Source organism: Rutidosis leptorrhynchoides, unplaced genomic scaffold, assembly GCF_046630445.1.
Source record: "Rutidosis leptorrhynchoides isolate AG116_Rl617_1_P2 unplaced genomic scaffold, CSIRO_AGI_Rlap_v1 contig164, whole genome shotgun sequence".
Taxonomy (NCBI): Eukaryota; Viridiplantae; Streptophyta; class Magnoliopsida; order Asterales; family Asteraceae; genus Rutidosis; species Rutidosis leptorrhynchoides.
This window is the reverse complement of record NW_027266413.1, coordinates 41,916-68,657: the sequence shown is the minus strand read 5'-3', so window position 1 is coordinate 68,657 and position 26,742 is coordinate 41,916. Positions and strand designations below refer to the sequence as shown.

Genomic DNA, 26,742 nt, shown 5'->3' with positions numbered 1-26,742 from the left:
ATTTTTCAAATAATAGAAATAACTAAATTGATTAGATGAAATTATAAATTTTATTATGAAATCTTGATACATACTATTACCTTTTATTATGTTTATTATTTTTGAAAAAAATAAATTTTAAATTTAATAGGATTGTATATTTTGAAATCAAATCAAAATAATTATAATTGATGTAAAAAGTTAAAAAAAAAAAAAAAAAAATTGATAGATTTAATAATTTTTAATATAAATAATTATTATATAATTTTTAATATAATAATTTTTTATATAATATATTTTTTAATTTTTAAAAGTACGGACTTTCCGTCCAACGGACGGACCCAATAACTAGTGTATAAAATACCTAAACATTAAATCAATACACAGTATAAATTTAAGAAAATTAATAGGCTGATTAATCAAAGGCCATCACCCGTCGCCTATAGGACAACAGCGACAATTCTTTTTTATCCGAGAATAAGAAATCCATAAAAATCATAAAATCAATGCATCAAATGACACGATCAAAACTGCTTACAAAGCTAGATCGGTTAAATACCACAACTCGGCCAAATAAAGCTCGAATTCCATAACTAAAATCGAGGGAAAGGACTTCCAACCTGTGCTCTTGAAAATTTGTGGTTGAATGAATTTCATTTTTTTGTATTGCTCATTCTTATAAAGAACCTTGGATTAGAGACATCATAATTATTTTAACAGTATGTACGAGTTTTACCAAAAATAATACAAGAAATTCAACAAAATCCGAAGCAGATTTGCAATAATTCTAAACAAAACCTCTAAAAAGTTGATCCATTTCTCACTTTTTCATGCGTCTATTTTCAAATATGCAAGTTCAAAAGTCAATATTCTCTTCTCTCATTTTGCCTTGTTTATTATGTAGGCAACGAAAAAGCCCTTTCAAGTTTCACCTAACAAAATGAATCCCAGCGTAGCTCAAAGGCCTACAATTCGATCTCAAAAGCTTTAGAAAAACAATATGGCTTTTATCATCACCTACCCCAAATTCTAAATGGTGAAACGAGAAGAAATTAAAGCACAAGGAACTAATTACAACAAATATTTCTCGACGACCGTCCGCCCAAGCTTCTCTTGCATGTCATTGGGAGTTTCAATCTAAACAATGAGACAATACAAACAGTTACTTAGTAGAGCATTAAAAACAGGAACATCAAAATATCAATCTGTAAATCAGTAGGGAGTTGCTTCTTACCGCATTTAGAGCTTGGAAGAGAGCCTTAACAGTGTTATTGGGATTCCTTGAGCCAATGACCTAAGATGAAAGGATAGATTTAAGAAAAACACGTCCAGAATAAAATAGAGTAGTCTTTAGGAAGCCATTATCTTTTACCTTGCATTTGACATTCTTGAAACCAGCTAAGGCCAAGATGGTTTGGACGGTATTTCCAGCTTTCACACCTGTCCTGGTTGATGCAGGCCATAGATACACCTATATAGTAATATAGAGATCCAAGTGTCATGAACAAAAATAGAAATTAGGTCAATAGATTGAAAAAGGGTTACAGAGTCGCAGGTTTTTGGGAAACAAAATTGATTAAGAGAACCAAAGAAATGCATGGCAAATATTAGGAGTTAAATAAGATTGATGAACAACCTTTGTTTTCTTAAAGCTTGACTGTACAGCATGCGCAATTGTGTGATCCTCGTGTCGTTCCACATAGTGCAAATTCTGGAAGCATTTCTCATATGCCTGTTTGTCATATAACCCAATAGAGGATATTGTAAAAGTATGCATCAGAAGACAGGAAAAAAAATTGAGCTGTAAAACAGATAATATACGAGGGATGGTAATGCAATGAGAATTAGGTTTCAACAAACAGTGTCTGAGGACTGAGATGACCAATAAAAACATAAACATTTGGTATGAGAATTAACCAAAACGTAACTAGAAAGAAACTAAAAAGTTACCTTATTAATAGCATTATTTGTTTTTTCGCCTTTGGCTTTTGCAAAACCAACAACACCATGATGGTTTCCACAGACTACTATAGCACTGACCTTTGTCGTTTGCCCTCCCTAAAACAACAGATAATATGTTGAATCACAGGTATATCATTACATTCATCCAGCACCATCGGAATATAACAAATGATGAAAAAATACCTTGGTGACTTTTTGTGTTCGACTGATGGAGATTATTCTTGCATCAAAACCCTGCATTATAGGAAATACAACCTCAGTAAGAGAGTAAATGTAGAAAGACCAAGACTCAAGCACAAAGAGCATGGAAAAATAAAAAAACATAAGCCCATGGGTTCCTATGTTTCTGGGGTGGTGAAAATAATAATTCAATACCTTTTACCCAATCGTACCACAATATTCAATATGAAGAGATCTCATTTTTAGATTTCTCTCCACCAAAAGAGGGATGTCCATTAAAATTAAACACGTAGTTCAATAACTAAAGCAGGAAATTAACAGAACTCACAGTATGAGAACCCATAATAGCATGAAATTGAAATCAAGCAGTGACCATGTTACAAAAATGAGACAGTGGATGGAACAAACCCAGTAGGCTAACTGGCATACTTACTTTCCTATAGAGTGGCCTTTTTTTCTTCTCCGTCAAAGCATTTCTTTCCTCTGCTAAATCCCTAATTTCTTCTTCTAGAGCCTTTCCCTTCCTTCCAAATGTATGATCTAGTAATGCTAACTTCTCTTCAAGTTTTTTGTCAATAGCATCAAGCTTCTCTAAGAGTATGGCATCTTTCTCTTTCATGTCGTCAAACACCTCATCTTCCGTATCATCTTCCTTATCATCTTCTGCAACTCGCATATGTGCCTTCTCTTTTTTATTCCCAGCATTTTCTTCATCCATTTGCTCTCGTTGAATCAATCCATAATTAGCAGGATTGTTGGGATCAAAGGCTTCCTTCCACTCCACCAATCTCAAAGCTCTATTTAGCTTTTGTTGAAGAATGAATTTTTCCTTACCTTCGGCTACCTTCAGACGATTTATCAACTCACCCATGACTCTGTATTCCGGGCGCAGACAGAAATGATTTTTCTCAAACTGATCAATTTTGTTCATCCATTTGAAAGCGTCATCAAGTGTCTCTGTTGGAAAATGACAAGAAACATAGAAGCATCAACGAATATAACAAATGTTACAAAGAACCACGTCGACTCAAAACTATGAGAATAGTCAAAATTTTACTGTGACGACTTTGTATGTGCATGTGAGGAAAAAAATTAATAACATTTCCAACTTCTATTTTCTTTTCTTTTAAGCAAAACAAAATGCTCAACAACTCTGCCACTCCAGACGCTGAGACCATTCTTTCCATATATCAAACAGAACAGATGTATATGCATTCACATTGGAAAGCAAGAAAACAACATACCAGCATCTTTGAAGTTCTTGAGCAACTCTTTATGCCTGTTAACCTTTTTTTCAAACACCTCAACATTTTTCTTCAAAGCCTCTGGCTCAAAACGCTCATCATCGTCTTCATCATCAGAATCACTACGCTCTTCATACATATTTAAAGCTTTAGTATCCTTCTCTTTCTCCTTCTCTAGCTTCTCTATCAGAGGCATTACCCCCATGAAATCCTCCTCTTCTTCTTGATCAATATCTTTAGTGTCCATACCTGCCCTCTTTCTTGTGTCTCTCTCCCTCTGCTTCTCTCTTTCTAGTTCAGCGAGGAGGTCTTGCACCACCTTGGATGGGGATGATGAAGACATTGAAGAGGAGGAGGAATAGGCTTTGCTAAAACATGATCGTGTGTTCGTTTGGTTTGCAGGAAGGAGAAGGAAAGATGAGATATACCTGGTACATGAAGAACTGAACCTAGGGGAAGTTCTAAACACATCCTTTAGGGGGCGAGAGGAAAATGGGATACGGGTCTTTTGTAAAAGCCGAAACACAGGCATCGGGCAGGTGGATAACAGATGATTGAGATATTCAGAAAAGGTGAGACAGAGAGTTAGTTCATTCTAGTGATGCGAACCAGAACTACGAGAAATGCCTGCATTGACATGTGAAAAAGAGCTAACACATTAGATTTGCAGTTGCGAGTAGAGTAACACAGAATCATACCATATTTCTACTTTGGGATTACTGACTACAAGTGATAATTTTGGTTAAATATTAAAAGCGTCTCCATACTCATTTGAATCGACTACACTTGATCAAACCATGAAAAAATAAATACAGGAAAATCCCTCAAAAGATAAGCATTCAGCAAGTAGAATTTGAGCTCATTATCAACACGCAGCTATCAAGCCCAGTCATTTAAACCCAACAACTATTTCAAGAGGTAGACAATAAACACAACCATGGAAATCAATCGACATGAAAATCTAATACTACAAGCAAGAAGATGGTATTGGCGGCTATGTAAGAGAGCTACAATTGGTAATGGGAAATGAACGGAAACCCTCAATATGACAACATGATTTGAGTTGAACGAACTGAGAGGCATACCTGTATAATCAAAATCTCTAATTCCGAATAGAGTTGTTGTTTTCTCTACTAATAATGCTATGATTTGGGGAAAATGAATCAAAGAGTGTTCAACATTTCAGCGATTCACATAAGTATATTTTCCGAACTTTCTCTCTACCAATCATTGATTTGAAGAACTGAGAATGAGAATCGGAAAACCAGTTTTGAGGGATGAAGAGAGAGGCTATCGGCAAAATGAAATGAATGTCGATTGAGTGAAACCCCTAAAACAAAGTGACGACAGCCAAAAGGGTTTTACTTCGTCGTTTAAGTTTAATTTAAACAAAAAACGTTACAGGTCCTTGTACTATTATTTTATCACAAACTAGTCCTCATCTTTTAGTCCTGTGATGTCTGGACTCGACTCAATGGACATTTTACATCAAACACAAATTTTAATTGGGCTTGATTTCATTTGTTGGGCCTCAAATCTATACGTAATAGACAGCCTCATCCATAAAAGGTAAAAAATCTATATCTTTAACAATGTCCATGAAGTTGGAAAATGTCGAGACCTCGTGATGTAGGTAACATAACGCATAACGCAAGTTATTAACGACTACTCATAAATACTAGCAAAACACAACTGTTATTCATGAGTTACTCAATTTAGACAAGGACAAGGACGCGTATAAAAATAAAATCATCCATAGTGGTCATTTCAAAGTAGGCTACTAACATTGACAATGACGACTGCCATATGCCTAACTTGGGTATACAAATTGAAGTCGTTGTATGAACTACCACTGGACAGTGAATTCAAACCAGAATTTATTATAACAATTGCATATCAATTCTTTAAATGGAGGTATTCAGACAAAGGATGGAGCATAGCAAGATAGAAAGAGCTCTATGAAACCCAACAACTAAAACTCATGATCGATTATATAAAGAACCACTGAGAGATTAAATGAAGAATAGAGGATTTAAAACGTACCCAAATCACAACGAGGAACGGAGGAATGAGCTCCTTTTCAATTTTTGGAATCGGGGGCGGCGTTGTATATGTATCCTGTGAGCGTGATTAACTTCTACTGTCGAACGAAAACAAAACAAAACGAAAATTGAATTGCCGATTGATCTTCTTCTCTGTTTCGGGTTTTAGCTAATTCGTCTGTAAGCAGAAGCAGTTCAAGGGTTGCTTCGATTAGCTGGTGAGCTCAATTGACGGTTGGAGATTTTAATTTGTTCAATTTTACCTCTTTGAGGGTTTCGTGTTTTTGTGAATTGGTGGTTCGATTCAGCCTGCAAATTTGATTTATAATTCGAATCGAAAAATCTGTGTTGGTTAATTTTATCTGATTTTTGTACAAAGGTGAGATTTTGGTCGTCAATTGAGTGACAAAACCGCACGGAGGAGTTTTTTTAATTGCCCCCATACTTCTAAAACCTTTTCATCTAGCTTCTTAAACTTTCATTTTGTGATTTTATTAGTATTTATGTTCTTCCATTGTTGGTTGATGAATCTGGCCTGAATTACAGTCAAGTCCGTTTGACGAGACATGAATATGTCACTTACCACCGTTTAATGAATTTATTAATGGATAGTTATGTCCACGTTATGTCAAAATTAACAATATGTATTAGCACTATGGGGAATTCTGAAAGGAAAAAAAAGAAAAAAAAAAACTGTCTATAACTCTCTCTTTAGAGCAAGACAAGATGAAATTTTCGTGTTAATATCTGCCACATGAAAAAAACATTGGTTTCTTAAGTAATAAAAGTGGGCATATATTGTTGTGATGGGAAGAGGAATTTGTTCGGTCGAGGGCATCAAAAAGCTTCAAATTTGAAAACTTTTGAGCATCTCATGGTGGTTGTATGGAGGTGGTATGTGGAATTGGGATCCAAGAGCTTCTTGGCATGAAAATATCGATAATATTGAGGATGCCTTAGTATAATGGAGCAACAAAGAATTTGGGGATTTGCAATGTGAGATTATTATGCTTTAGAGGAAACTAAACCAATTTTGGAGGTCATCTAACATGGGACATGTCAGTCCGGCCATTAGAGAAGCAGAAGAGAGGTTGAACCTTCTCTTGGATGTTGAGGCGACAATGTGGAGGCAGGGATCAAAAGTCGAATGGCATGCAAATAGGGATAGGAATACAACCTACTTCCATGCCTTTGCAAATCAGAGGCGACGAAATAACTTAGTGAAAAGAATCATGGGGCATGATGGACAGTGGGTTACTGATGTTGTGGAGATTGTTAATTTCATTGAAAATCATTTCCATGATGTCTATGTGTCTGCAAGGCCGAATGAAGTTGACATTGATAGCATTTTGGCACTGATTAAGAGCAAGGTTACAGTAGAAGTGAATCATGAGCTCTTGAAGACCTATACAGATGATGACGTGTGGAAGGCTTTGAAGGATATTCATCCTAACAGGTCGCCTGGACCTGACGGATATGGATTGGGGTTCTATCAGAAGCATTGGGCTATTGTTGGCGATGCAGTATGCAAGCTGGTGCTGGGAGTGCTAAATCATGGTGAAAATCCATGATGCATTAATGACACGACGATCGTGCTTATTCCAAAAGTAAAAGTTCCTTCTTCTCCTTCGGATTTAAGGCCGATTAGCTTGTGTAATGTTGTGTACAAGCTGATGTCTAAGTGCATAGTGAATTGTTTGAGGTCGTTTATGCCGGATGTGGTTTCAAAAAATTAGAGTGGATTTATTTCGGGGAGGTCCATATTTTATAACGTTGTAGTTGCCTTTGAAATAGTTCATTCTATGAAACTAAGAAGAAGTGGTCGAGATGGGAATATGGCTATAAAATTAGATATCTCAAAAGCTTCTGATAAACTTTGAGGGAGTTATATTGAAAAATGCATGTTGAGACTTGATTTTCATGTGCAGTTTATTGGACTTATTATGAGATGCATTTGTTCAGTGTCCTTTTCGATCCTTATCAATGGGGTGCGCTCTGACCGATTTACACAAGAACGAGGGATCGGGCAAGGTGATCCTTTGTCACCAATATTGTATGTCATGTGTTTAGAAGGGTTAACGACTATGTTGGATATTAAAGTGGAGCTTGGGTTGATTCGTGGAGTTGCTGCTTCAAAGACTAGGGATAAGGTATCGCATCTCCTATTTGCTGATGATAGTCTTGCCTTTATGAAAGCGTTTGATTCAACTTGTGATCATTTTATTTAGGTTTTGGAGATGTACAAGAAGGTAGATGGGCGGGTGGTGAATTTCAGTAAGTCAAGCTTGTTTTTTAGCAAGAACGTCTCAAAGGAAACACAAGGGCTGCTCAAAGCAAAGCTAGAAATTTCAAAATTGCTTGGAGACAGTACTTATTTGGGGCTGCCAATCATTATTAGGAGGAAGGAGCAGGTCAATTTTGAGTATTTGAGGGACAGAGTAAAGAACAAGGTGGCCAATTAGCAGGGGAAGCTGCTGTCAAAAGTAGGGAAAGCTACCCTAATCAAATCAATAATTCAATCGGTGCCTATGTTTCCCATGAGTCTTTTCAAGTTGCCTGATAGTTTTTGTGAGAACCTAGAAATGTATTGTGCCAAGTTCTTTTGGGGGACGGATAGGCAGAGGAAGATCCATTGGGCAACATGGAGGAAGCTGTGTGAGAAACCAAAAGATGGAGGATTAGGATTTTAAATCTCTTGAAGCGTACAACCTTGCATTGTTAGCAAAATAAGGTTGGCGAATAATGGAGAATCCAGAGTCCTTGGTGGCACGGGTCCTGAAAGATAAATATCATAAGAGATCTCACCTTTTTGAAAGCTTCCTATGGCTCGACACCTTCTGATATTTGGAGAGGGTTAATTGATTCCAGGGAGGTGATGTTAGCTGGAGGACATTGGAGGGTTGGGAATGGTGCTGACGTGTATGTATACCAGGAGAGATGAATTAAAAACTTGACTGACTTTAGGATTCCATATGGCGAGTAGGCATATATGAATTTACGAGTTCACAATCTTTTTGACTATCACACTAGGACGTGGAAGCAGATGAAGTTACGAGAGTTTTTCCCTGATGCAGTGGTGATGGTAATTTCTAACCCTCCAATTGGTAAGGTTGGGGATCAAGACATCTTAACTTGATGTGCTACAGAGGATGGTCAATATTCTGTCAAATTAGGGCATTACGTTGCTAAGGATTTTAGAGAAAATGTGGAGCAACATATTTTAAATTTTGGTTTCCAGCATTGGGAGACTTTGTGGAAGTTGCAATTGCCACCAGCCTTGAAGTTCTTTGCTTGGAAGCTGTGCAAAGGGTTACTAGGAACTCGAGACATCTGAATCATCAAGGTATAAACTTACCATCCCATTGTGAAATCTGTCTTGACCTGGAGGAGTCCATTTTGCATGTTATTAGAGACTGTTGTTGGGCTGCTTTGGTATGGAATCATTTAAATCTTGCTATGATTTGTCATTATGCTGTTGATAATCTCTTCTGCTGGCTAAATGATGTGTTCAATATGCTGTCATCTAAACAACTATGTCTCTTTATTGGGGCATGTTGGAAGATTTAGTGTAACCGAAACAAGGCCATTTTTTAGGTAGTGTGTGAGAGGGATATGATAGTTGCTAATGCTGTTCGGTTTTGGCTGAATGAGAATAGGCTATTGTCTCTGTTTTGCAGTGAGCACAGGCCTGCCAGTGTACTTAAATTGCTAAAGAAGTGGAAGACTCCTGCTAATGGTGTTATTAAAATTAACTTTAATGCCTCATTTGTTTATGGTGCATCAAGTAATAGATTCGGCTTCATTGCAAGAGACTCGAACGGGGTCATACATGTTGTTTTTGTAACTTTAGGACATGATGAGGACGTTTTGCAGGCCGAGACTATTGCTGCACACCAGGTACTCTTGTGGGTAGTAAGCATGGACGTTGAGCGTATAATTTTTGAAGGGGACTGTCTGATCTTGATTACTGATTTGAAGTAGCAGGAAAGAAGCTTTGCAAGTTGTGGTTTGTTTATTGGTGAAGTTAAAGCATTGACAATAAATTTTACTTTATGTTTTTTTCAGTTTATTAAAAGGGGTAGAAATAAAGCGGCATATTGTCTAGCTGCTATAAACTCAAACATGCCTCTAGTTTGTTTTATTTTTAATTTCTTGTCCTATGATGTAGCTTTCTAAATTTTTTTAGACGTTATTTAATACATATTGGCCACGGCCATCTTTAAAGAAAAAGAAAAAGAAAAAAGAGGGGATTGGAATTTGTTCTTCCATTTTATTTAATGTATGTATGTATAAGTATATTATAATGCAATGAATAATGAAACAATTTGTTCTCTTTATCGTTGGCAATTTAGATTCGATCCGCGGACATTCGTCAAATTTATTGTGGATTGAATTCGAATAAAAAAGTAGATTTTTTTTTCGAGTCAATGAGATCGAGTGAATATCCCATCTGTTCCATTACCAACCCACTAATTCTCTCATTTGATAATCATTATTCTAGAAATAAAGCCAGATGGCTGATTTTTGGACAAAACGAATTTTGACAAAGTGAACATTTTGTCCAAATTTCTTTTGTCCATTTATCATTACACATAAAGCTAATAGTAGAAAATGACCAACAACTTGGTGAATGGATTTTCAGAACAACAAAACAAAGGCATGGAGATGGTAGAGTGGATGAGACGCGAGAATGAGATACGACTGCTACTACACACAATATAACTGAACAAATTGTGGCCACTCAACAAATTGTTTTGCCCTTTTTGTCATTTCTTTTATGTTAAATGCTGGATATACTATTGGAATATTTTATATTCCTAATGTACTCTTCCTAGCGTGAAAAATACAATACATCAAAAAAGAAAAAAAAAATTGCTCGGAAAATACAAAGATTTATTTATTTATTTAAGACTTCATAACCAAAATCAAGCTAACTTGATTGTCAAGCTAACTCTGGGTCAAATTTCAAATGACCTAAAAAACCTATTCAAAAAAATACACCTAAAAAAACTTTTTTTTTCCCCTATAAACAAATCTACCTAACAAGTGAATTCCCTTTTGGGAAGGGGGAAAAACGATTTTTTTATTTATTAAAAATTAAAATGATATATATTCTGATTATATACCATTGGAGTATATTCTATGCATCTCCGTTAAATCCGGACGCTCTCTCTCTCTCTCTCGCATTAAATCATCCATCGAAATTCGAAAAACATTACACAGACAAACAGCAACACATTATTCCTTTCTCTTACAAATTAATCAATTTTGATCCTCTTCTCCGACCAGCCGGCGACCTTAGGTGAATTTCTTTCTGTTTTTTGAATTCTCTCCTCCTGGGTTTTCCATTTCTCTTTTGTTTTTTTCTTTTTCCAACGTCCTTATATATCGGCAATTGAAGCACATCCGTTAATAATCGGAACTGGGTTGACTTGTTTTCGGGTCAGTGTACGAAGAAAGGCAAAAATGGCTTTGCTTTTTCAATTTTCAAAGTTTCTTCCTTTGCTTTTTCCAATAGTCATTGTTTGTTGGGCGTTGAATTATGCACCCAGTTGATTGATTATTATTATTTTCCCAAATCTGTCCCCTTTCTTCACCTTAAATTATGGCTCGTCCTTCTGTCTTTGTGTAGCTTTGAATATGTACTATAGGGACAAATTTGTAATGTTAGTGCGTTTCTCCCAAATTGTCGGACCCAATTTCAATCGCTATCAAGCCCCCTAAATTGAGCAACCCTTATGAAATTGACAAAATTTATAATCAAAGCCTAACACTTGTCCCTCATTGATTGGTAGAAGAGGATTTTTCAGGGCCATTTCTTGGTGAATTTGACTGGTTTGTGTTTAATTTGCAGGAACGTGTAATTTTATTTTATTTTTGTGAGAAGAAGCTTCTTGTTGGTTGTTGTGAGGGTCACAGTCGGGCTGTCAAATGAACAATTGACAGCCCGATTAGCAGCTTTGACGCCCCTTTTGGATATCCAGGTAAGAATCTAGCGTGTTAGTTGACGAATATTCCATGTTTGACCATCATTCCTCCGTGTTTTCCATGTGCTTATTCAATCGTGGACGCTTTATAATAATAATATGCATGCAAGAACCAAACGGTTGAATTTGTTGCTACTTGTCAATTTGAATTGCATTGCTTAAAAATCTTGCAGGTGATTCCTTTCTGGGTTTTGTTTTCTTCCTTGGGTTCTGATATCGTTAAGTTTATTCAGCAAAAGGATCGCCTTTTTTTCAAACTCTGATTGGTATATAGGGTTTTGAATATGGGTACCTTGTCCGGAATCCTCCAACGGCCACTAGTTGCAGCCGCCGCTGTTGCTGCTGCTTCTGCTTCTCCCGACCTTTCTGATAGGTTTCAGATATTTAAATCGTCAAATACTTTTGAATCCTCCATTGCTAATCCAGTCCAAGAAGAGGGAAATTCTTCTTGGGTTTCAGATATATCTGTTTCCAGGCTAGCAAATTTGTCATTTGTGGCCAGAGTTCGTGTGCCTGTACCAAATATTAGGTTCCATGTTCCTAATTCAAGTTCTGTGGGTCCCAATTCATCGTATTCTTCTGCTGCTTCCTCTACCCTTGTTAGTTTATATCAGTCTGCAAAGTTGGCCGACGCATCAAAGCCAATTGCAGTAGTGGGAAGTGTTCCTAAATCGTCGTCGTCACCGGATGTTTCATACAGATGGCATTTGCCTGAGCCAAATACTTTTGATGTTTTCTGGGAATTCTGAATGTTCATCTGCAAAGTCTAGGACAGTGGTTGTTTTGCTGGGATGGTTAGGGGCAAAGCAGAAACATCTTAAGAAATATGCGGAGTGGTATACATCGAGGGGCTTTCATGTCATCACATTCACTTTTCCCATGTCGGAGGTTCTCAGGTACCAAATTGGTGGGAAGGCTGAAGAAGAGGTCGAATTGCTCGTGAATCATCTAGCTGGTTGGTTGGATGAGGAGCAGGGAAAGAACTTGGTTTTTCACACATTTAGCAATACAGGATGGCTGACGTGAGTTCTTTTTTTCCCTCTATCGCATACATACATACAGGCAGGCCATGCCTCCTGCTTTTAGCAAAGTTTTTTTTTCATCATCTTTTCTCAACTTTGCAGATATGGAGCTATGCTTGAGCTGTTTCAGAAGCAAGATCCTTCTTTGATGGGTAGAATTCGAGGTTGCATTGTAGATTCAGCTCCTGTTGCAGCCCCTGATCCACAGGTAATTGTTTTATGTGTCCACATTTTAGATTGGACTAGTCACATAATGATGCATAGCCTATTTGTTTCGTAGACTTTGGGTTTCCGTGCCTCCTCTTGAAACTGACAAGGTTGCATTTTTTTGTAGAAACTTTTAGTGACAAATTGTATTTAATTCATCTTTCTCTTGAATTTTAGGTATGGGCTTCAGGCTTTTCTGCAGCCTTTCTTAAGAAACATAGCGTTGCAACCAAAGGATCAGCGAACTCGAAAGAATCACATGTGAATGTCAAAGTTGGTGAAAAAAGTGACGAGGAACCAAAACCTGCCTTGACAGAAGCAGCTCTTTTGATAATCCTAGAGAAGGTCTTTGGAGTTGTCTTGAATATTCCATCTGTTAGCAGGTAATTGGTTCGTCAAAAAAAGCTATTTTCAATACCTGTTAATTTGATTCATAGAGAAACTTTGTACAGATTTGAAATATATGTGGGATGGCATTCGAGAAACAAATCCATCACATAATTGGTGTTTGCTTGGATATTCAGTTTACATAATTCCTTTTGTACTCTTTTGTTGTTGCTCCGTCTCTGGTTCTGAACATTACATTGTTTCTCTTGCAGGAGGCTTTCTAAAGTAATAAATCAGCTTTCTTCGGGACAACCAAACTGTCCGCAATTATATATATACAGCAGTGCAGATAGAGTGATACCAGCTGAATCAGTGGAATCATTCATAGACAAGCAACGAAAAGCTGGGCTGGAGGTCCGGTCTTGTGATTTTGTGTCGACGCCTCACGTGGATCATTTTAGGAATGACCCTCATAAGTATACAACTCATCTCAGTCGGTTTTTAGAAGACTGTGTGCTTACTGATTGCAAAGGCCGATAAAGAAACTAAATTATACAATTCAATTATTTCCCCCATTGATTCTTGTTTGCTCAGAGCAAATGTACAATTTACAGAAAAGAGAAAAGTTTTAACTTATTTGTTTGAGATAGGTGATTCAATCCAACATAATGTTAGTGTCTGGCAGACTTTTGTCTTCTTTTGGGAATAACGTTCATTCAAACCAATGAAGAATATACTTTCTTTCTTTTTTCTTTTTCATTTCGTTGCTCTATTAGTACAGTAGAATTTGATTTGTCGAAATTTTCAGGCAGATAGTTATTTGCTACTTTGAAAATACTAAATTTCATTACATGGCAACTGGCTGGCAAGTGATTAGTATTAGTAAGTATGTGGTCATATCACATGGAGATGTTGTAGATAATCCATATACCCACTTAAACCCTACTGCCGAGTGACAAGTGATTAGGGACGAAAGAAGTGTGTTATATACACAATTACTCGAATATCAAACTGAAGTTGCTTCCCGTTCTAATCAATTCCAAAGAGGCATGCGAGAAACTTAACAAAAGTGGAAATACTTTATCAAATCAACGGACAATTATTTTGCTGCATCCAACAATACTATTTGAAGTAAAAAAATGCAAGTGTCTTATTTGACATTCTCTCCCCGTCACATCGGCGACAAATAAGCGAGCATTGGGGATAGTCTTAAAAACTGAAAGCATCCTTAGTGCCCATTGGGGATGTTACTCCCATTCAGGTTAAGGTGTTAAAATTCAAGGATTGAATAACATAAGTTTGAAAGAAGCTACTTTCTTATTTTGATTTCATCTCAATTGCTTATTACAAAACTATGTGAAGGTATATATAATTGTAAAACTAAAAGTAAAGGGAGACAACAAGTACTGAAAATCTATTCTAATATCTTCTTATACGTAATCTAGGTGTTTAGGGTGGCTGATCTTCTCCTTATGATGTCATTCTTTTCCCAAACAGTGAATCCTTGTGCAAGCAAAAGATTGTATCTTGTTGTGGAAGAAAGTGCAGCTGCAACAAGAGAATGGGCCGAAAGAGAGAATGAGGCCCAAATGGTTCAATTCCATTTAAGTATTTTGTGAATTCTGTTAATTGCTACTTCTATATGAATAGGTTGGATCACCACTTCCCCCATGTCACAAGATATGTTATTACTGCAATTTAGAATAGAGGTACATCTTTTGATGGTTTTAGTATTGGTCATATATCGGTGCTATGTTGTGTAAGTTCTTGTCCTTTTCCAATTTCAAACTCAGATATTTTTTTGTAAATTTATTCGTCTACAGAGATAGTCAAATTCTGAGTAAAACAATAATTTATATCTTGATTGCATCGATATAAGGTAACCTCTCATTTTCTCTAGATTTTCTCAAAATATGTATTTTTTTATAATTAGTTGGTTTCCCTTTGGTAATTGCAGACCGACTCCTTGGTTTATTTTATATGTGAAATTTTGTAAGTCACCCTAAAATTCAACATCACAATGTCATGTTTTGTGCAATTTTTCCCTTGCAAAGTCCATGCATACAAAAGAAGAACAAAATAGCTTTCTGCTATAGCAAGGTGTGGTGATTTTTTTAAACATGCTCCATTTGAAATTGATTTAACTATCTATTTTATTCTGTATGGATATCATATAATCCATTCAGAGATTTTAATAGAGAGTGAAAGCTTTACTGACCAAAAGGTTTTTTATGGTTAAATTTATTTTTTATAAGATTTTCTTATTTTTTTAGGATTTCTATTTTGATAATGAATTTATTAGAAAATGCTATTCATCATGTAGGAGGAGTACGCCAATATCATCCACACAAAAACACACTCAGGCATTATATATTTTCATTGAGATATTGAATTTGATTTTAAAATAAGATATGTTTGTTGGAATTAGATTTTTGACTTTATTCTATGTTCTTTCGCTCTAGCAGGTTTCTTATATCTTGTTTAAATTTTATTCATTTTGACTTTTTTCATGTGTTCACGTATTTAATTGGAGAATGAAAACTTCCAGTTTCATGTGTATTTATACGGCGCTCGTATGACATCTTTGAATAATAGATATGAAGAAGATCAGCTGGTAGATCAAAAATGTGAGAAACCCATGTAGTTAATTGCTTCTACGACTATAAGCTTTGTACAATTCATCTTCTAATTTATTTTTTCATGGATGCAACTTATCTGCAAAAGACACTATATGGGCGTTTCACAATTTGCATTTGTTTGATAAGTAATAAAACAGATAATTTATATCTTATGATCTAGTACTGTAGAAGTAACTTTTTCTTTGTTGAAATTTGAGGGTTGAAGAACACTTTTGGAAGAAATTAATTTTCTTATTGATTTAAGATTATATTGCTTTGTTGTCGTATATATATAATACAATTTATAAAATTAATAAAAATTATTAAAAAAAATAGCACAAAAATATCTAATCTATGCCCATACTTTTTTCATGTGATTTGTGATTAAACCATGCTTAATATGGGAAGAGCATGTTTAGAATGACTTGAGTTGTTGAAGTTGGATTATGGTGTATCAATCTAATCATGCCCATATATGTGTAGGAAGAAGAAATCTTCGGCTTTGCTTGAAGCACAAGCAACTGATGGAGAGAAGAGTTGGGCCGGCAGAGATGATGAAGCCTTGGGCCGAGATTAAGAGCGAGGCCCATTTCCGCAAAAGAAGCAAAAACGGTGTGTTTAGAGACGGTAGACACGCATCAAAACGCAAGAACTGATGTCGTTTTGTTTAGTCTCTTCTCTTCTTCTTCGTTATTCTTCCTATGCTCACACTTCCTCACCATTATTTCAACATTCTTCGTATACATATGGTGTTGTATTGAAAGTTTCACATTCAATGACATTTATAATGAAATTCTACTTCATTTATATATATATATGTAATTCTGCGATTTTTAAGGTGGGCCTGTGCAAAACAAGTCATGCGTATTAATGAGAATATTTAATAAATTATCATCTTCTTAAAATCTTGAGCTGATCCATTCATTTATCTGATAATATGATTATCTTATCATTAAAATACTCAATATGCTATTAAATTAACGTGTAAGAATGTTCTCTGATATAAATGCTGAGTAAGTAGTAGGTATCTTTTTCTTTTCAATTTCTTCCGATGTTCATGCTGCTTTAATATGGAGTATATTTTTATTTTATTTTCTTTTTCATTGGTTCTTACTAACATTTCCGTAACTAAATTAGTAATGCTTATTCGATCAATGCTTTAGTTCCACAAACAGAAACTTATTTTCAACCAGCCACGCCTATATTGATTATTGTCACAAGACCGCGAAAGGGAAAGAAATTCTTTCACTTCTCGCTCCAATCTGCCTCTGTAAAATCATTACACATCAACAAAGTAACAAAGACTAAAGAACAACCATGATCACTACGAACACAATCAATAATCATCATCCATTATAAATTAAGTATTTTTAGAAGAATTAGGCCACCAATAATATATTGGGCATTTGGGATTTTAGTATATATAGAGAGGAAGGGAAGAACGCAATTACTCTTTCGTCTCAAAATACATGATATTTTGAGTGTTTAATTTCTTTTATATGTACATGTATTTAGTTAAGATTTTTCATTAAATACATATTCATGTTAATAAATCTAAAAATCCAAAATATCATGTATTTTGAGATAAAAATAGTAAATTTAATAATACTTGGTTGAGGAGTTGGGTTACTTGTTGGAGCAGGACGAGGAGCAGATCGAGATGCAGACTTTCCTGTAAATATCATTAAATGGAGGAAAAATTAGGCATGGATTAAGTACTCGACACGATACAATATCGATATATACAAAATCTACACTTCAATCATGCAATTCAATAGCCTATAGCGTGAAAGAAACCTAACATGATGATCCCTCATACATCCCATGGCCAAAACAATCGAATTAATCCAAAAATTTACAACAGAAAACGATACTAAATTTGCGTGAAAAATCTTCTTATCTAAACAAATTCGAGATTCATCGATAGCTGAAATTAATGAAAAATATATATTTATATTTATATTTATGTATGGAACCCTAAACTGAAACCTAGCAAGTCAGTTTTTTTTTTTTTGCCAGTTTTTTTTCCTTTTTTTTATCATCAATCAATTCACTACCTCTCATGTGGAAATTTATGAGTCTTCTATTATATTGGACGGAATTTCAATTCTATATTAGCTTAAATTACTCAAGTTTAATTATATATATATATATATCTTCATAGAGGAGAGGGAAGAACACAATTAATAATACCTGGTTGAGGAGTTGGGCTACGTGTTGGCGCAGGACGAGGAGTAAATCGAAATCCAGTCGACTCCTCCTGCAAATTTTATATAGGCAATAGAGAGGTTTTTGAATTTGTTTCAATTATAATTTAATTGTAAATTTTATTGTCAAATCAACATTCGACACATGACGTTTTATTAACGAATAGTAATTTGACACATATATTTAAAAATTTCGAGTTTAATTAGGAATCAATTTATAATTTTAAATCAATCATATTATTCTTTTTCCGTATTCTAATTAGGAAATCAAAAAAAAAAAAACGTAAGGATTCCTAATAAAATTTTACCGATTACTTTTTCCTAATATAATAATTTTATTTCTAATTAATTTCCTATCTATTATTTAAAAAAATATTCCTAATAAAATTCATACATTCTTTTTTTTCTATTCCTAATTAAAACGGGTACATCTACCATTTTGCTATTCCAACGGATATATTATGAAAAAACATAATTCCTAACTAAATTATAATATATATTATTTTTTGTTATTTTTCCTTAAACTATTATTCCTCATAAAAACCCGTTATATATATTTTTTCATTCTTAATTAAAACGATCACATATTATTTTTCAAACAATAGGAACAACCAAATTTATTAGATGTAATTATAAATTGTATTATGAAATCTTGATACATAACTCTTACCATTTGCTATGTTTATCATTTTTGAAAGCAAAATAAATTTTAAATTTAATAGGATTCTATATTTTGAAATCAAATCAAAATAATTATAATTGATATAAAGTTAAAATAATTATGTTTTGATAGATTCAATAATTTTTAATACAAGTAATTATTATATAATATATATTTAAATTATTAATTTTTAAACATACTGTCCAACAGATGGATCCACTGACTAGTATTGAAAGAAAACTTAGCCATGGATTACTCTACACGATATATACAATTATCGATTTAAAAATCCAAACGTTAATCATGCAATAGCCTATTGCGTGAAAGAAAACTAACACCTCACCCAAAACGATCTAGTCCAAAAAATTTACAGCTGAGAAAGAAAACTAAATTTGCGTGAAAAATCTTTTTCATCTAAAGAAATTCAAGATTCATCAATAGCTGAAAACTATTGAAACTGAAATCCAGCAAGTCAGTTTTTTTTGGCTAGTTTATTTTCTATCATCAATCAATACCTCATTGACAGAAGTAAGAAAAATCAAACTAAAACCCCTATATATAGAATATGAAGTCATACCTCCAAAGCTTCGTCGACGAGCCATTTTGATTAATTAAACTGAAGACAGACTAAAGAAATTGCTAGCAATCAAATTAAAAAAAGAAGTTTTTCACGGATCTAGAAATCTTTATTGTTGTAATATAGGGTTTGTGTTTTGTATTGGTCCACACTCCAAAATGGGAAAATCGATCCGAATATGTATTTCCCCTTGGCCAAGAAATACTGACGTGTCTTGATTATAATTAATTTAACGAGTTTTTTTCGTTTACAAAAAGAAAAAATTGATTTGACAATTTAACGATCAGTTTAATTTACTGCCAAGTGTGGTAACTATTCCCCAATTATACCTAGAAACTACAACATGCATAAGCTTAGAATTAAAATTTAAAGGCATAGAATCACTAAGAACTAGAGCCGGCATTCCCACAATGTTATTTTATTTTTTGTTTTTTTGGGTTACTAAGCTTAGTTGGAGTTAGAATTAAGAAACCCTAGTTGCTAACCAGTGTCCTTGCCACTCTTATATAGTCGTTCGTACTTCGTAGTTCGTATCAAATCATCATCATCAGATTTACATGTAATATCATCATGTATTTTTCCCATCGACCGATTCCTCAAACAAAAGCAGATGTATACAAACGTACAAGTGAAAAAAGTTTAACTTATTTATTTGAGATGGGTATTGTTGTTCAATGCAACATAATGTATAGCAGCAGCGCATACTTTTGTCTTCTTTTGGTGATTAATAACATTGAGATAAAGGAAGGATGGTATACTCCCTCCGTACCAAATTAGATATAAATTAGTAGATGCATGTGGCTAAAACCACAAGACGCTTAGTCATATCATGTTATTCCCTTCTTCCGCCAATTATCTATAACCTGTATTTGATCGTTTCTTTGATTCGTCGATGTAAATTGAAGGGCACAAGACTCTCTATAAAAGTTTGAGGGTCTCACTGTTTGAAGTCATAAAGCTAATTACCTGTTAAGCAATTTATATTTCGCTGCTAATCAAAGCTTGTTCACCTGTTGTTACTACATTAGGACGTGATGTATACAGTGATAAGTGATGATGTGTTAGGAAGGATACTATCAAAATCCTCTAATGTCAGTGATAAACTTAAATGTCAAAACTTTAAGGAAGGATGTCAATTTTCAGTCCAAGAGTCGACTCTATTATCATGGCCACCACTTGCCAGCAATTTTCCATTTGATGAGAAGTGGCAACAGATGACTTTGCTTGTATTGGCTCGAACAACAATTACCTCGGTAAACGTGAATCCTACACAAATGAAAACTATTAGTGTAGGCGACGAAATAAGATCAAATTTCCATAGAATGGCAATTCTAAAGAACAAATACCTATGTTAAGATCCATACAACGACCCATTGCATCTCTAGCATCTATGTCATCATGGGATAAAAAAGACTCCACATTATCCTCAAGTGATCCATATAAATGATCCATATAAGACTGCAATTCAATATCTTTATCATCCCACTGCCAAAAATAAGGAATGGCAAATGAGATTCTCACGAGCCAGGAATTTGTTTTAATTCCTTAAACCGATAGAAGAAAAGTTTCCACTCACCAGCTGATTCGAAGGAGAGGTAAGAGTTACAGGACCATCAAAGCCAAACTTCATTAAAGGCTTGGAAGAAGAAGTACCAGTGTCGGGCATATTAGCAGACATTGATATCACATCTCCAAGTTTGTGAGTTGATGGTGTTGACGGAGCTGAACTGGGGGAAGCCTTGATAGTATTAGCAGTTCCTGTGCTGTTTGTCGGACTGGAAGACGACACTGGCTGTTCCCTTTTTCTCCCTGTCTTGTTTTTTGAAACCTTAAAATTGCGTTCAGGAACAAAATCATGTTAGAAAGCAAAAACGACCGAAACCAAATCAACCCGAAGCGTTTTGAAAAGGCTCAGACCTGCTCATTTCCTCGAAATGAGTTTGACATGCTACCATCCATTGTTACACTGCCAGCCCCACCCATTTTATCTTGCTGAAGGACATTATGATTTGAACTTTGAGATTTGTGGATTTGAAAGTGTATGCTGCTGAAGATGTTGGTGTTGAGGATTATTCTGTTGGTGTTGCTGCTGTTGCAACTGAGTCATTTTCAACTGCAAAGAGCAGATTTTTTGTAAAATAAAACTATGCAAAAAATGGGAAATTCAATAGTAATTTAATCCATACATCAGTAAGTATATGGCTGCACCTTAATAAGCACGTCTGTATCACGTTGCATCATAGGGTTTCCACCTCGTAAAGGTGATCCAATGGTTGAAACGACATCACCAAGGGAGTTATCTTTTCCAAGAGCCATATTTTTATTATTTAAAAGCATTCTCAGCCTCCTGCTTTCGTCACTTGTAGATGGAGATGTCAAACTATGTTGTGCAAGCATAAGTTGTTGTTGGTGTTGGGGTAGTATTTGAAGTTGGTGAAATGGTTGGGGGGCCTGTATATATGGCTTTTATTGCTCAAGAAGTCCAGAACGAAGCTGATCCAACCCCTAAGACAAACCAATCGTAAAACTGTATTAACATGAAATGTTAAAGACTTCTTTATATGTGTACAAGATTGATCTCAAATCTTATGATTCACTTACAGTGAGTGGCCATCCTTTTAAGGTTAAATTATTGCTACCTTGGTTTGATCCTGAAACAGCACAATCTCCAATGTCAACCCTAAATTTAATGGAAAATATAAAGAAAATAAATTTTGTAATGAAAATAAATTCAAATTGAGTATGCATAACGTACCAGGAATTCCCAATAATGATCCTTCTGTTCCAGCAGTTGTAGGATGCAACACTAAATTGATTTCGCTCTTAATGTTCAAAAAAAATGAAAATTCAGAGCCAACATTATTACAAAGAGATAAATTAAAGCTACAGATTAGTAGAACATATTTATATAGATACTTTACTAGAGCGGAACCAGACAGTTGTTGATTACGACCTTGAACTTAAGGGGGCATAGCACCAGATGTAGCATGTAGGGATAGCAATGGAGCGGATTCGGGACGGATAGTACTATCTCCACCTCCGTATCCGTTTAAAATAATCACTATCCGTCTCCATATCCGTCATGGATAAAAAATTATATCCGTCTCCGCATCCATGTCGGGTAACGGATATCCATAGATTTTTTTATTCATCAGTTTCTTCGAAAATTGAACATTAAATACACAAAAAAATCAACCGAAAACTATTTTATTTATTAACCAACGATAGTTATATTTTTTTATAATTACACTAAACATTTATGAAATAAAATTGGTGCAACTTAACAAATAATAAGATATCGATATAGCTATATTTTATTGGATTGAAAAACAATATTTATAGTTATCTTATCTGAGCGGATATCCATGGATACATCCGCGGATAAAATTACGTATCCGTCCCCGCCTCCATTTATGAAGTGGATAAATTTTTCTATCCGCCTCCGTATCCATGGGGATTTTTAACCCTCCAAATCCGCTCCATGACGGATTAAATTTAACGGATCTCCACGGATTCGGATAGAATTGCCATCCCTAGTAGCATGTAAGATTTGTTTGAAATTGTGCATACAATTAAACGAACCAAAGAACTCATTTAAATTATAAATACTAATAATTCAAAGTACAATTCAAATTGAGGAGCATTATTCTTCTATGAGTTATGTAAGACTTAGCCTCTATCAGCTTCTTCAATTCGTTAAGCATTATGGTCGTAGCTGATCTAGTATTTCCTTACTCAGATAATTATTCGTTGTCTCTGCAAATCAAAGAAATCTATTGTAGTCTCACAACACTATCTTTTAAAAGTGTTAACGACTTAACGTGTGAATCCAACAAAGTTAAAATTGAGAGGAAAAAAAATATCCCAAGTTTTTTAATGTCATCAGCTGAGTGATTTGCTCTAAAATATCCTCATCAAATGCAGAAAAAACCTTGAAAAGAATAAGTGAATCGACGCACCAAATAGAAACACATCAAAGTCGAGCTAGAAAAGACCATAAAGATTGCTCGAAGAATGGTGAATAAACAAACGCAAACAACAAATCGAGAATCATCAAAGAGCAAGATACATTTTCAATGCAAAACGATCAACAACACATTTAATTAGTCAGACCGCAAGGACGCCAGATGCAACATTTCAAGAATAGAAATTGGAGGAATGATTTAAAAAATAACAGACAGTGATCAAAATTAAGAACAAACCGCAATCAACAGAAAACATACATATACAACTAAATCGGATCGGACAATCTAAACATGGTAGAGAATCGTGTAGGAATTATAAATTACATGAAGATTACTATTAGAAAATCTGACCTTACTCATCCTTTCCAATACAAAACTGAAACAAAAGGAGTGTTGAGTGCCTAATATCTCATTTCGTACCTAAATTGAGTTAAATCGCCTATAAATAAGAAAAATCTCCTCTTGAACATAGCTAAACTAATAAAAAATAAAATCTCATTATACATGTCCTTTCCTCAGCTCAAGTGAACTTAATGTCAGAAAGTCAAGTGAACTTTCCGTTGCTTCTGAAAGTTTCAAAGAGAAAATAATTGATTAAAAGTCATTTAGAATTACAATTCATGGAAATCTTTCAAAACAATATAGCTAATTAGGCGGATTTCTACCCTCCTGCTTAAATATTTAAAGAATATTATGGATTATTTAAACTTTTTTTTTTTAGTTGTTGCTGTGAAGAAATATTTGGCAATTAAAATAGTAAAAGCTTAAAGTGATGCTTGCTTACAAAGGTTGAAAAAGAACTAAAACTCCATTAGTAGAACAATGATTCTACACAATCGAAACTTGACAGGATAATATTTTCATATTTTCTCAAGGTATGATTTATACTGAAGCAGTGTAACCTTCATATGAAATAAATCACTTGGCTATCACCTGTTTTCGACTCATGACAACTATTGTATTCTCCATATCAACAATTATGTCCCCTCTTCCTATAAAAGAAGAATTAAATGAGAAGATCAAAAGCATAATGAAAGCAATCGCCAAAGGTGAATTATGTCCAATTCTCTATCAAAATTCTTATCTTAATTGGTGATCATTTGATATGATTGATCTCATGATGTATGCAAACAACGACCAGAATATTACTACAATATTAGTGAAACAGTAATATAAAGACTCAAAAATTCAACAAAAATAACTCACATAAGAGAAATAGATGAACTTGATGGAACAGAGGATGATTCTCAAAATGTTAAAATCCGGCTTTAGGTTCCCATTCTTTATGTCTTGAATCTGAAAATATAGAGCCTCTTTAACACATATGTCATTTAAGTGCATCCTGAAGCTTAGAAAATGAAAGCTCCACCATGTCATTATTTTGTGTAATCACAGTGAAATTCCTCCTGCCATTCTGCGAAGAAAAATCAGATCATGTTTTGTGACAATCAATTTATGGAAAATACTGTAAATAACTTTCAAAATGCCATTGTTGATACTTGATTGTTACCTAAAACATTCATCAGACTTCAAGAAAAATAATGTAAAAAATATGAAGCTCATCTTAATCATGGAAAATTTTACAAGTTTGTGCTCTATTGGTACAATGAAGATAAAAATGTATATATAGGTTCTTACTTCTTTTTCATCAAGTATCAGCTCTAACGGCTCGTGAAGGTTTCTACAATTATAAAATAAACATCATTTCAACTATCTATAATCACATGTTCTCAATTTTTAATATAAGAAAACTGCACATGGAGATGCGAGGACTATGGACAGAGAATAGCAGCATCTAACAAAATATTACATGCAGAACATTTGATTTTTCTGCATTCCTCATTACACACCTAATAACTTACTTTAATGGAACATATATAGAGCGTATCACATTTGCACTTCCAGCCTTCAAGTTCATAGTTAGTGACTTTGTGTACAGCACACCAATACGAACCAACAAACTGATTAGTCTGGAAAATACTTAAGTCCTTATGTCTTGAAAAAATTTTAAAATCAGCTAGAGAGAAAGCAATATACAATGCTGGAAACACCTCCTATGCTACCAAGACAATCTTACCATTGACATCAATAATAAATCCAAAGAATTCATGAGAATGATTTCTTGCTAGCAGAGGAAGATCGGTTCACCGTCGGCGAAACTTGAGAGAAGAAGGTCAGGGTCTGTGCTCCAATCCTTATTCCAATTTATGTCATGATCCGAGGAGAGCGTTGCTGTGGTCGAAATTCGATGGAGAGAGACTTGCACGACATCGAGATGGAGAGAAACAGAACAGTCTAGAACTATGTATTGTATAAGGAAGGGGAAGGCGACAGAAGTGGAACGACCACGGTACGAACGCTTTTCGGTAGAAGAAGAGGGCATCACAATCCTATTTTCATCAAAAGTGTAGAGGATAGAAAGAGAATTGGAGAGGAAAAATGAAGAAGAAAGGCGATGGAGAAGAGTGTAGAAGAACAGAGTTGTTGTATGAGGGTGAGCCCACAATAAACTAAATAGGTCTACAAACGGATGACCAAGATGCGTCAAAAGACAACATCGGACGGTAGAGATGAAGACACTGTTCATAGACTGTTAACTCCATAATCTAATGATGCAAATTGCATGTTGAAGGAATCAAAGGACCAGATTGATTCAGTATTGTTAAACTGTTGGAATGGGACACCTCAAATTAGATATTCAATGAAGGTAATATAAACGTAATTTTTTGTCTCAAATTACATGTAAATTTTGACAAGTTTAAAAAACATCAATTGTATTTATCCATTATACCCTCAGCAACTTTACCATATTTATCCACATGTCCTCCATGCACTTTCCTCATATATTTAGTTATTAATTGTAATTTTAAGGGATTTTTAATCTATATAATCATTATTATATTAAACAATTAACTTATGTGATAATTTTCTTGATTTATGTAAAATTACAAATATTAATATTTAATTTAAGACGGAAAAAATATATATTTTCTCACTTTTTCATGTTTGGAATTTGGTCATTTTTTACTTTATTCTAAAATATAATCAAACGTGGATAGTTTATCTGAAATAGTATAACCGACCGATATCCAAAGCCCAAGCAACTCACTATTCTGAATTCTGATCAATACTTGTAGAAATTTTGCCAGATGGAATTTGATTAGTTATGAACTTTCGGCAGATAGGTGAAAGTCAATCTATATTACTCTTTCCATCTCAAATTGGATGCTAATTTAGAGAATTTCACACAAATCAATAAAACATGTTTTTTAGTTAATTTTCAACGTAATTGTGATTGTATGGACTAAAAAATTCTCATGGAATATGTGGGTGAAGATGGTGAAGAAGAGTACATGAGAGTCATGAGGGTGAAGATGGTGAATGTGGTGAAGGTATAATGAAAAAACATAATTAATGTTTCTTAAACTTGTCAAAATTTACATCTAATTTCGGACAAAAAATTATGTTTATTTTAGCATTTAATTTGGGACGGAGAGAGTATACATATAAATAATAGTAGAAGATATGCTATAATTATTTGCCGCATCAGCTCAGCATTTGTGTTCTTTATAGATTTGACACATAAAGTGAAGATCATATATGATGCGGAGATGATCTTTAATGCTTTCTTAATTAGTTTACATTTTCATAGGTTTTTCTTCCTTCGTGGCCCTACATATCACAAGAGGTTATTGGGAATTACTTTTACTTTTTCAATTTTTTTTTATTTTTTTAATCGATAGTCGTGAGACTAATCATTCGTT

General features: G+C 34.4%; 2 protein-coding genes and 2 pseudogenes across 2 annotated transcripts; 2 read left to right on the top strand and 2 right to left on the bottom strand.

Annotated features, from left to right (window-relative positions):
* Positions 1-1,050: 1,050 nt before the first annotated feature.
* LOC139881496 (uncharacterized) lies at positions 1,051-3,897 on the bottom strand. Its single transcript, XM_071865961.1, has 8 exons — positions 3,366-3,897; positions 2,555-3,078; positions 2,125-2,175; positions 1,930-2,037; positions 1,616-1,711; positions 1,352-1,450; positions 1,214-1,273; positions 1,051-1,116 (listed from the first exon to the last, which is right to left on the bottom strand). Exons 1-8 carry the CDS (start codon positions 3,895-3,897, stop codon positions 1,051-1,053), a joined length of 1,536 nt encoding a protein of 511 aa, XP_071722062.1.
* A 2,559-nt stretch (positions 3,898-6,456) lies between these two features.
* Positions 6,457-8,974, top strand: LOC139881495 (uncharacterized). The gene is made up of 7 exons (XM_071865960.1): positions 6,457-6,964; positions 7,370-7,557; positions 7,636-7,845; positions 7,960-8,062; positions 8,224-8,326; positions 8,438-8,511; positions 8,646-8,974. Exons 1-7 carry the CDS (start codon positions 6,457-6,459, stop codon positions 8,972-8,974), a joined length of 1,515 nt encoding a protein of 504 aa, XP_071722061.1.
* A 2,704-nt stretch (positions 8,975-11,678) lies between these two features.
* LOC139881493 (uncharacterized) lies at positions 11,679-16,145 on the top strand (annotated as a pseudogene).
* Positions 16,146-16,813: 668 nt separating this feature from the next.
* Positions 16,814-25,565, bottom strand: LOC139881492 (transcriptional corepressor LEUNIG-like; annotated as a pseudogene).
* Positions 25,566-26,742: the final 1,177 nt, after the last annotated feature.

Excerpts from the sequence above, each read along its gene's own strand:
- LOC139881496 (XM_071865961.1), bottom strand. The coding sequence starts at position 3,897 with ATGCCTGTGTTTCGGCTTTTACAAAAGACCCGTATCCCATTTTCCTCT. Across the intron at positions 2,176-2,554 it reads AAAGGCCACTCTATAGGAAA|GGTTTTGATGCAAGAATAAT; the intron begins GTAAGTATGCCA and ends CCTATAATGCAG. Across the intron at positions 1,274-1,351 it reads TCAAGAATGTCAAATGCAAG|GTCATTGGCTCAAGGAATCC; the intron begins GTAAAAGATAAT and ends CTTTCATCTTAG.
- LOC139881495 (XM_071865960.1), top strand. The coding sequence starts at position 6,457 with ATGGGACATGTCAGTCCGGCCATTAGAGAAGCAGAAGAGAGGTTGAAC. Across the intron at positions 7,846-7,959 it reads TTGAGTATTTGAGGGACAGA|TTGCCTGATAGTTTTTGTGA; the intron begins GTAAAGAACAAG and ends AGTCTTTTCAAG. Across the intron at positions 8,327-8,437 it reads GTTGGGAATGGTGCTGACGT|GACGTGGAAGCAGATGAAGT; the intron begins GTATGTATACCA and ends CTATCACACTAG.